Here is an 11854-nt window from a genome sequence, read left to right on the forward strand (position 1 = left end):
CCGGTTGCCTGGGATACAAAAGGTCCTGTTTGAGAGCACTATATCACCTGTCCTTGAGAAAGCATGATGTAATGAACAAGCGAAACGCGCGTTGGGGTTGTTAAATGTCTGTGTGATTTGCCCAAACATCTATTCATTCAGGTAAGATGATCCATTCTATACTGCCTTATATTATGTAGTAACTTAGCTTACAATACATGACTAAACTCTTCAGCGCCTGACTGAGTATGCCTCATACCATTGATCCACATATTCTAAGACCCCTTAGTAGAGCGGGGCCGGTTGTTAACATTTAATTACAAGCCCTCTTTCATGATGGTTTATATCTATATGGCACATCTTACCTTTAGTCTAACAGTTGGTGACTACATGTGTGCACACTGCTGGGTGTCAGTACTGCGTGTCCTTATTTGCACTTTTTACATGTTATGTTATTGTTTGTCCAGTTGTGTCAATAACATTTTGTATGCACTCCTCCTGATTCTCCTTTTTTGCTATCCTTCCGTTCCTGCCTGTCCAGTCCCACCAGCAAATGGCAACATTTATTTGCAAATGCTGTGTGATGTTGAGTGGGTGCATCTTCTGCTCATCAGCCCCTTACTGATACACAAGGGTGAGTTCTGGATGACACGTACAGCATCCACAATCATAAAATGGAGGTGTCTTACACGATTAGTGTATTGGCAGATATCTGCTTAAACCTTCATGGGACCTGGAGCTTGATGTCCTCCATGTGCAGACGAGAAGTGGCCACACGTAGAGGAATGAGCTTACTAGTGCGTCCACCTTTCCTCTGCCAAGAGAGAACATGGACTGTACTATGCAATCCTCGAGGACTGAGCTCTCGTAAGGGGTAACTGAGCACTAGACAATCTGTTGGTGGTAAAGACTCATCGGACGCCATATTCTGTACTATATACTGTACCGGGACAATGTATGGCACGCATCCAACACTGTGTGGCAGATTATGGGCAGTCATTAGCACTTTGTGGCTCTATTCTGGTATTTGTTGTGCTTCTTGTCATATGTGAACACAATATGGCATTATGTGACCATTGTGGGAGTATGATCCTCTATGGGCAACGTATGAGAACTATATGAAGGCAGTGTGTGCTGTACGGCTTTCGTAGTCTCCATGTTCATTATTTGTCAGGAGACTGTATGGCAATGATTTATGGGCCTGCCCTTGTATGTGGCATGTGCAGTCCATGACTTGCAGGATAACTCAGTTCCCCTTCTCTTGCAGAAAATCATGTCTGAATACCAGATCCGGCTCTACAAGGACTCTGACTATGAAAGCGTTCGAGAGATCTTTGCTCATGGCATAACTGAACATACCGCCAAAGCTTTCCGTTTTTCACTCCGTCTCCCACGCATCTGGGCCATTTTTGTGGTGACGTTCCTTTTATTCTCACATATCACTGGGTCACTACTGGTGTCCATTTTAGCTGTGATCATTGATATTGGATTCCTATTTCTTCTCAATAAGTACATCTTCGTGTCGTATGTCCAGCACAGTCTGGATGACGACATGTTGGACATTCAGAAATATTACTTTCAGAGAGACGGTTACTGCTTTTGGGTGGCGGAGTCTTCAGGAGAAATAGCAGGGATTGTGGCTGCGGTCCCACCAGATCATCCCGGAGGAGAGAGACAAGTGGAACTCAAGAGGATGTCCGTACCCAGAAAATACCGGGGCAAGGGAATCGCGAAGGCCTTGTGCAGGATGGTCATTGACTTTGCTCGGGAGAGAGGCTGTGAGGCCGTGATCTTGGAGACCTCATACCCTCAAGTTGATGCCTGGCGGCTGTATGAGAAGATGGGTTTTAAGAAAATGAGAACCTTCTTTGCCCCATCACTGATGGCAAAATTAATTGGCTTTACGTTACTGTTATACCGGTACGATCTTCCTGTTCACAGGTGAAAAGTACAGAAATGTCAAAAGTCTCAGGTTTTTATATAGATCGAACAAGATCAATTTGGAGGAACCTGAGCTCCTAGAAAGTCATTCTTGTTACTCACCATTAAAAAACTGGAAATATAAAACTCTTGTTTTCCTTTTCTATGAAGTAAGATGTTTTAGAAGGATTAAAGAATGTGCGAGGAAGAGTGTAGGTCTTAAAGATCATGAGGGATATCTGTCACTTCAGTGAGGAGGTAAAGGCAAACTATAAGGGCCCAGCCCGACAGTGCGGTGCCGGTGTGACATCCTTGCTAAAGCTGTGCCTTCCCAGACTGAGCCAAAAGCCACCATTGTGCAAAAAAACAATGGTGCTATTGGCGGGGGCAAAATATTGGCTGTATGAAGCCAGATCCACTGTCTAGTCCTCCCTGTAACAAATACCACTCCCATCTAATGGCCAACATGACCAAGCAGAACGTCTTGTGATGACTCCAGGATGGTGACCTTTTATTTAAATTGGCCATAAATATTTATAGTTGGAGGTCAATTTTTCAGGATCCCTGCTGATCTTCTCTGAAATTGTGGAGATCCACAGCACCATGCATGGTTGGCCAAGTGGGTCCATCACTGTACCTGCCTAAGAATAAAGGGAAGTGGCCCACGGTGAGTTAATTTGCGGGGGTCCCGGAGGCTGGAAACCCTCTGTCGCACAATAATGTACCATCAGAAAACCCTACTTGAACACCTCTACTCCCAAATTTATAGAGTGCTGTGTAACTTGTTCTTGTACCATCAGAAGAATCAGACTTCAATATTTTAGTTCTGGCAAACTGCGATATATTTAGTAATAGGAGACCAATTCCAGGGCCATATCATGGCACAGGCAAGAGGCGCTATTAGCCCCACTACCTGACCCCCTGCTGTGTCTGCCCACTGCCTGACCCCCTGCTGTGTCTGCCCACTGCCTGACCCCCTGCTATCTGCCCACTGCCTGACCCCCTGCTGTGTGTGCCCACTGCCTGACCCCCTGCTGTGTGTGCCCACTGCCTGACCCCCTGCTGTGTGTGCCCACTGCCTGACCCCCTGCTGTCTGCCCACTGCCTGACCCCCTGCTGTGTCTGCCCAATGCCTGACCCCCTGCTGTTTGTGCCCACTGCCTGACCCCCTGCTGTCTGCCCACTGCCTGACCCCCTCCTGTGTCTGCCCACTGCCTGACCCCCTGCTGTGTCTGCCCACTGCCTTGCCCCCTGCTGTGTCTGCCCACTGCCTGACCCCCTGCTGTGTCTACCCACTGCCTGATTCTCTGCTGTGTCTGCCCACTGCCTGACCCCCTGCTGTGTCTGCCCACTGCCTGACCCCCTGCTGTGTCCACTGACGACTAGCAATGCCACCTGCTGTAGTGATTCCCATCAGTGTGGGGTCTCCAGAGGAGGACCACCCCTGTATAACAGACGGTGAGTAGATTGCCCATGTTGAATAATTACCTGTTTACTGTTGATCGGTTCATAGTAAATCATGAAAGATTTCACTTGTATATTAGCTGAATAAGCTGCCGGGGGTCCGCCGTCCAGTGGACTGTGACCACACTCCTATAACTATTAATTTACGTCCTGCACATGACCCTTCACGGTGTCCACACAATCTCCACTCGGCGTCCACAGGTCCTGCAGGTTCGTAGTCTGGGGTCTTCCAGGGTTCTGGTAACTGAAAGACTCAATTATTAACGTGGAATTTTTTGACTTTTAGGTCCCCCAAAAAAATCGGTACCAGGGAGGCTCCACCTATATATAATACTGAGGTAATGCTTTCTGCAGAGACCCCCTGAATTATATGACACAAAGCCGAGACCCCCGGACTTACAGGTCACATAGCTCATAATTGAGACCCACTGACCCATATGACTTAGAGCCGAGACCCCCGGACTTACAGGGCACATAGCTCATAATTGAGACCCACTGACCCATATGACTTAGAGCCGAGACCCCAGGACTTACAGGGCACATAGCTCATAATTGAGACCCTCTGACCCATATGACTTAGAGCCGAGACCCCCGGACTTACAGGGCACATAGCTCATAATTGAGACCCTCTGACCCATATGACTTAGAGCCGAGACCCCCGGACTTACAGCGCACATCTATATATATAATTGTCTAAGGGTTTTTCCGTCTGTCTGTCTGTCTTTCTGTCTGTCTGTCTGTCTGTCTGTCCTGGAAATCCCGGCTCTCTGATTGGTCGAGGCCGCCAGGCCTCGACCAATCAGAGACCGGCACAGCATCGACGTAGAAATCCCACGTCTCTGATTGGTCGAGGCCGCCAGGCCTCGACCAGTCAGCGACGGGCACAGCGACGATGATGTCATAAAGGACGTAGACATCCCGCGTCTCTGATTGGTCGAGGCCGCCAGGCCTCGACCAATCGGCAACTGGCACAGCGACGATGATGTCATAATGGTTGCCATGGCGACGATGATGTCATAAAGGTTGCCTCGACCAATCAGCGACGGGCACAGTCTGCCGCGAATTCTGGAATCATCATTGTCCATATATTACAGGGACATGCATATTCTAGAATACCCGATGCGTTAGAATCGGGCCACAGTCTAGTAGCTCATAATTGAGACCCTCTGACCCATATAACTCGGACAGGAGACCCCCAGACTCCAATGTCCAATGATATGGGAAATGCGCTTATTAATAATGAAGGGAAACCTCAGAGCTGTAGTCAGTGAGAGGAGTCACCAGAGGTAACGGGGGTCCGGCGGACACGTCATCCACCCAGCTGGTCCACCGGTGATGCTGCCCTGGTGATGTCCTGCAGATGAGGGGATGTCACAGGAGGAGTGTCTGTGCCGTATAATATATATATATATATATATACTGTATATGATCATTGCTGGGCTTCACCTTCCCACCATTGTTTTACAAAGGTTCCTCCGCTGACACAGCTGTGGCCCCACAAATATCTATCACTTGTAGTTCTTCTCTGCCCGGTTCTCCTTCATCTTCTTCCTTGCACCTACATTACTTATACGGTTAACCCCTTCTCTTCTGGATTTTCCATTACTATTACTTCTCCCATTTCCATGTTTTCTCCAGTTTGTTCTTTCTTTTCTCCTCATTCTTTTCTTCTTCTCTTTATTTCTTCATTCTCTGCTATTTCTTCCTTTTCTCTTCAGCCTCTTTTTCTGAATCTTGGGCCTTATAGCTTTATTCCCAGAATCGCCTTATCTTTCATAAATGTATAATTACTGTGAATGTCTCCTGGTAACTCTGCGTTTGTTCCATCTCTACCTGCCCCTCAGGTGCTAAAACTACATTTCCCAGCAGCACTTGCTTCACCGTAGTGCTGCATGTCCCCCCCCCCTTTCCTGCTTGCTCCTGACTAGCCCCCTGTGCAGATCCTGCCTGACCAATTCTGTCTTCTGTGTACATCGGTGTACCTGCGATGAGGTTTTGTATCATTGTTAGCTGGTTTAGAGCAGAGCTCAAATCTCCTGCACAACAGAGCTTGTAATAACTTGGCGGAGCTGTGTATGTATCCTGCTCCTTGCTGAGAAATTAATATTGTGACACTGCAAATGCTGCTCTGTGGATCGAAATTTTAGGGGATTATCTTCTGCCATATGCATCCATACATGAGCATTTGCAGTTTTACTTCGGTGATCTCTCTGCAGCAGAACACAGACAAAGCTCCGCTCTGCACTGCCCAGATATTACAGGCTGTATTGTGGAGGAGCGCAGAACAGTTGTGTTCTGCTAGAAACTAGCTAGCAATGATATAAAATCACAGTGCAGCTATAATGGTGTAGAAGGCAGAAGATAAAATGGGAGACAGGGACTGTACATGAGCAGACAGTGTACAGGAGCATGGGGTGTATACTAAATGTAGAGGACGCTATGTTAAAGGTAGAGGAAGAAGAGGACAGGCAGGGACTGTACAGGAGCAGACAGTGTACAGGAGCATGGAGTGTATCCGAAATGTACAGGACACTACGTCAGAGGTAGAGGAAGAAGAGGACAGGCAGGGACTGTACAGGAGCAGACAGTGTACAGAAGCATGGGGTGTATCCTAAATGTGGAGGACACTACATCAGAGGTAGAGGAAGAAGAGGACAGGCAGGGACTGTACATGAGCAGACAGTGTACAGAAGCATGGGGTGTATCCTAAATGTAGGAGGACACTACGTCAGAGGTAGAGGCAGAAGAGCACAGGCAGGGACTGTACAGGAGCAGACAGTGTACAGAAGCATGGGGTGTATCCGAAATATAGAGGACACTACATCAGAGGTAGAGGCAGAGCAGGACAGACAGGGACTGTACAGGAGCAGACAGTGTACAGGAGCATGGAGTGTATCCTAAATGTGGAGGACACTACATCAGAGGTAGAGGCAGAGCAGGACAGACAGGGACTGTACAGGAGCAGACAGTGTACAGAAGCATGGGGTGTATCCTAAATGTGGAGGACACTACATCAGAGGTAGAGGCAGAGCAGGACAGACAGGGACTGTACAGGAGCAGACAGTGTACAGAAGCATGGGGTGTATCCTAAATGTGGAGGACACTACATCAGAGGTAGAGGCAGAGCAGGACAGACAGGGACTGTACAGGAGCAGACAGTGTACAGGAGCATGGGGTGTATCCTAAATGTAGAGGACACTACATCAGAGGTAGAGGAAGAAGAAGACAGGCAGGGACTGTACAGGAGCAGACAGTGTACAGGAGCATGGAGTGTATCCTAAATGTAGAGGACACTACATCAGAGGTAGAGGCAGAAGAGGACAGGCAGGGACTGTACAGGAGCACACAGTGTACAGAAGCATGGGGTGTATCCTAAATGTGGAGGACACTACATCAGAGGTAGAGGAAGAAGAGGACAGGCAGGGACTGTACATGAGCAGACAGTGTACAGAAGCATGGGGTGTATCCTAAATGTAGGAGGACACTACGTCAGAGGTAGAGGCAGAAGAGCACAGGCAGGGACTGTACAGGAGCAGACAATGTACAGTAGCATGGGGTGTATCCGAAATATAGAGAACACTACGTCAGAGGTAGAGGCAGAAGAGCACAGGCAGGGACTGTACAGGAGCATGGAGTGTATCCTAAATGTAGAGGACACAACATCAGAGGTAGAGGCAGAGCAGGACAGACAGGGACTGTACAGGAGCAGACAGTGTTAAGTAGCATGGGGTGTATCCTAAATGTGGAGGACACTACATCAGAGGTAGAGGCAGAGAAGGACAGACAGGGACTGTACAGGAGCAGACAGTGTACAGGAGCATGGGGTGTATCCTAAATGTGGAGAACACTACATCAGAGGTAGAGGCAGAGCAGGAAAGACAGGGACTGTACAGGAGCAGACAGTGTACAGGAGCATGGAGTGTATCCTAAATGTAGAGGACACTACATCAGAGGTAGAGGCAGAGCAGGACAGACAGGGACTGTACAGGAGCAGACAGTGTACAGAAGCATGGGGTGTATCCTAAATGTGGAGGACACTACATCAGAGGTAGAGGCAGAGCAGGACAGACAGGGACTGTACAGGAGCAGACAGTGTACAGAAGCATGGGGTGTATCCTAAATGTGGAGGACACTACATCAGAGGTAGAGGCAGAGCAGGACAGACAGGGACTGTACAGGAGCAGACAGTGTACAGAAGCATGGGGTGTATCCTAAATGTGGAGGACACTACATCAGAGGCAGAGCAGGACAGGCAGGGACTGTACAGGAGCACACAGTGTACAGGAGCATGGGGTGTATCCTAAATGTACAGGACACTACATCAGAGGTAGAGGAAGAAGAGGACAGGCAGGGACTGTACAGGAGCAGACAGTGTACAGGAGCATGGGGTGTATCCTAAATGTAGAGGACACTACATCAGAGGTAGAGGAAGAAGAGGACAGGCAGGGACTGTACAGGAGCAGACAGTGTACAGGAGCATGGAGTGTATCCTAAATGTAGAGGACACAACATCAGAGGTAGAGGCAGAGCAGGACAGACAGGGACTGTACAGGAGCAGACAGTGTTAAGTAGCATGGGGTGTATCCTAAATGTGGAGGACACTACATCAGAGGTAGAGGCAGAGCAGGACAGACAGGGACTGTACAGGAGCAGACAGTGTACAGGAGCATGGGGTGTATCCTAAATGTGGAGGACACTACATCAGAGGTAGAGGCAGAGCAGGAAAGACAGGGACTGTACAGGAGCAGACAGTGTACAGGAGCATGGAGTGTATCCTAAATGTAGAGGACACTACATCAGAGGTAGAGGCAGAGCAGGACAGACAGGGACTGTACAGGAGCAGACAGTGTACAGAAGCATGGGGTGTATCCTAAATGTGGAGGACACTACATCAGAGGTAGGGGCAGAGCAGGACAGACAGGGACTGTACAGGAGCAGACAGTGTACAGAAGCATGGGGTGTATCCTAAATGTGGAGGACACTACATCAGAGGTAGAGGCAGAGCAGGACAGACAGGGACTGTACAGGAGCAGACAGTGTACAGGAGCATGGGGTGTATCCTAAATGTGGAGGACACTACATCAGAGGTAGAGGCAGAGCAGGAAAGACAGGGACTGTACAGGAGCAGACAGTGTACAGGAGCATGGAGTGTATCCTAAATGTAGAGGACACTACATCAGAGGTAGAGGCAGAGCAGGAAAGACAGGGACTGTACAGGAGCAGACAGTGTACAGGAGCATGGAGTGTATCCTAAATGTGGAGGACACTACATCAGAGGTAGAGGCAGAGCAGGACAGACAGGGACTGTACAGGAGCAGACAGTGTACAGAAGCATGGGGTGTATCCTAAATGTGGAGGACACTACATCAGAGGTAGAGGCAGAGCAGGACAGACAGGGACTGTACAGGAGCAGACAGTGTACAGGAGCATGGGGTGTATCCTAAATGTGGAGGACACTACATCAGAGGTAGAGGCAGAGCAGGAAAGACAGGGACTGTACAGGAGCACACAGTGTACAGGAGCATGGGGTGTATCCTAAATGTACAGGACACTACATCAGAGGTAGAGGAAGAAGAGGACAGGCAGGGACTGTACAGGAGCAGACAGTGTACAGAAGCATGGAGTATATCCTAAATGTACAGGACACTACATCAGAGGTAGAGGAAGAAGAGGACAGGCAGGGACTGTACAGGAGCAGACAGTGTACAGGAGCATGGGGTGTATCCTAAATGTAGAGGACACTACATCAGAGGTAGAGGAAGAAGAGGACAGGCAGGGACTGTACAGGAGCAGACAGTGTACAGGAGCATGGGGTGTATCCTAAATGTAGAGAAATATAAAAAAACACTGGCGCTCTGCGAACGACTGACCCGAGGGAGATATTTGTGGGAGAGCCGCTAGTGATTGAAACAGGTTCTTTATGTACCTGCTGGAAAACAAAACCTAATAGACCGCGCTACTCCATACATGTGTGAAGACGATGATAATGGGGGAGTAATTGTGAGGATATTAAATATATGAATGAAGAGAAACTTACTGTGGTTGCGCCAGAAATACGGATCTGGGGAGGGGTACTTATTAGTTCAAATAGGTGAAGGTCCCAGAATTTAGTGCGATAGGGTAAGTTTCCCCCTATAGAGAAGGGGAGTTTTTTATTACCCACAAGACTTGTAATGAGACTTCTGTGCACAATGAATTGTAATAATATGTCTGCAATTGTACTTACTGGAGTACCGTAAGGTAATGTAGCCACTCGGAGATCGATATTGGTGGATATAGTCCGTTGATACTGCGTGAATGGGCTGTTATTAGGAAGCAGATATGGTATCCTGCTAGGTCGCCCCTAGTTTGAGCACAATAGATATTCGTTGTAAATTGTCTGATTGGGATATAGTGAACTTTGTAATCAATAGTTCTAGGAGTGAGTGGATGAAACAGTATTTAGTGACAATATACTGCCTAACTGCTAATCTATCTCAGTATGTAGATTCACATCTACAAAAATGCATGCCTCGAATACCAGCATACCTGAAAGACACCAATCATACTTTACAAATTCTGGACAAAATGAAATGGGAAAAAAAACTTCATCTTGGGTACACTTGACATAAAATCTCTATACTCGGTCATTGACCATGATAAAGGATGTCAAGCAGCAGATTTTTATTTACATTCATTGGAACCCTACAAGAAACCACAAATTAAATTTATCATAAAAAGTATTGAATTTATATTAAAGCACAATTATTTCAAGTATGGCCATCAACATTACCTCCAAACGCATGGGACCGCGATGGGTACGCCGTTCACGCCTAGCTATGCAAACATCTATGTAGGCAAATGGGAGCATGACCACATCTATGTAAAAGGGAAACTACGAGCAGGACTGTTATTACGGAGTCGTTTTATAGATGACATCCTTTTCATCTGGAAGGGTCCATCGACAGCCTTAGAATCGTTTATTTCCAATTTGAATAATAATGACTATGGGTTGAAATTCACACCCACTACTAGTAGAATCAAGGTCAATTTCTTGGATCTATGCATTTACGTAGAGAATGACAGATTAGCCACAAAACGTTACTGCAAAGATATTGATTCAAACAGCTTCATACACATGACTAGCTGTCATTTAACCATTTGGCTCACGTCCATCCCTAAGGGACAATTTATGCATATCAGACGCAATTGCACAAATATTGAAGATTACCAGATGGAAAGTGACTAATTAATGGAAGAATTTGCAGCAAAAGGGTATGACCCATCGGCTCTAAAGCAATCCAGACTAGAGATCGCCAACGTCACTAGAGAATCCATGATTCACAAAACAAGAGCAAATCCTAGTCCCCCCACCCTGCAAGAACAAATATCCCGACTACCAATCATAACTCAGTTTCATTCCAACTATAAAAAATTCAGAAATATAATTTACAAACATTGGCCAATTCTGCAGGGTGATAAACATATTGGTAATCTATTACCACATCAACCCAAATTTGTATATACCAAAGCCCAGCATTTAGGCCTAATGCTCGCTCCAACCACTAAACCAGTAACAATTAATAAAAATAACAACACCAAACAACCAATATCTAAAACCACGGGTTTTATATCATGCGGCAAATGCCTGTGTTGCCAACGCACTAAATGTGGCAGGAAAATCCACACTTCTTTCAAAAATGCGGATGGCGCTGACCAATATCACATCAAATGAGCTATTACTCTACGGGAGTTATCTACATCCTGATAGGCCCATGCAACAAGATCTATGTCGGTCGCACTAAAAGACGACTGAGGGTCCGCACTAAGGAACATTTAGATAATATTAGGAAAGGGTTTAAAGGTCACCCTATAGCGCGACATTTTCGTGAAAACCACAATAACTTGTTCAGGATCATCTTTTATGGTATCCAATTAGTCCCTCAAAATTGGAGGGGGAGGGGGCGATTACATCAAACTAATATCCAGGGCAGAATCCAAATGGATTTTCACTCTGGATACCCTGGAACCAAAAGGGTTAAGCACAGCGTGCTTCCGGCCGGGAAACCTGTGGTTATTGCCGGCTCCCAGTGTAGCGGTTCCCACACATAAACTGCGGTCACATCGGCAGCTTTGCGGTAAGTCTTCCGGACATGGGCACATTAGTCGCCTTCCTACATCAAGGATCAACACAGTGAGTACCGCTTAAACCCTGACTTAGTACACAAGTGTACTGTCACTAATTACTGTTTCATCCACTCACTGCTAGAACTATTGATCACTGCGGTCACTATATCCCAATCAGACAATTTACAACTGCAGCGCCCCAGGGTCCTGGTCGTCGCAGTGGTATTGCTTTCCTCTCGGGGAGAGTGATGCTACGTTTGGAGGCAGAAGGATAACTGCATCCAGGTATCACAAACATGCATCACATTTCACACTCCAGGCCACCAGGGGGAGCTCTGATCCTATTTATTAGGTCACTCCCCACATTGGTAAAACTGGGGACCTG

General features: G+C 47.2%; 1 protein-coding gene across 8 annotated transcripts in view; it reads left to right on the top strand.

Annotated features, from left to right (window-relative positions):
• LOC138657323 (probable N-acetyltransferase CML1) overlaps positions 1 to 2040 on the top strand; it is a 55361-nt gene extending 53321 nt beyond the window's left edge. For 6 of the 8 annotated variants that reach the window (XM_069745047.1, XM_069745045.1, XM_069745044.1 and 3 more), the window contains one exon: positions 1247 to 2040. In XM_069745047.1, the coding sequence (XP_069601148.1) occupies positions 1253 to 1924 (672 nt within the window). In that variant the 5' untranslated portion in view covers positions 1247 to 1252 and the 3' untranslated portion in view covers positions 1925 to 2040. The remainder of the gene's footprint in view (positions 1 to 1246) is intronic. The other 2 variants (XM_069745043.1, XM_069745048.1) reach the window with 1 other exon arrangement.
• The last annotated feature ends 9814 nt before the right edge of the window (positions 2041 to 11854 follow it).

The sequence above is a fragment of the Ranitomeya imitator genome, chromosome 1 (assembly GCF_032444005.1).
Source record: "Ranitomeya imitator isolate aRanImi1 chromosome 1, aRanImi1.pri, whole genome shotgun sequence".
NCBI classification, from domain to species: Eukaryota; Metazoa; Chordata; class Amphibia; order Anura; family Dendrobatidae; genus Ranitomeya; species Ranitomeya imitator.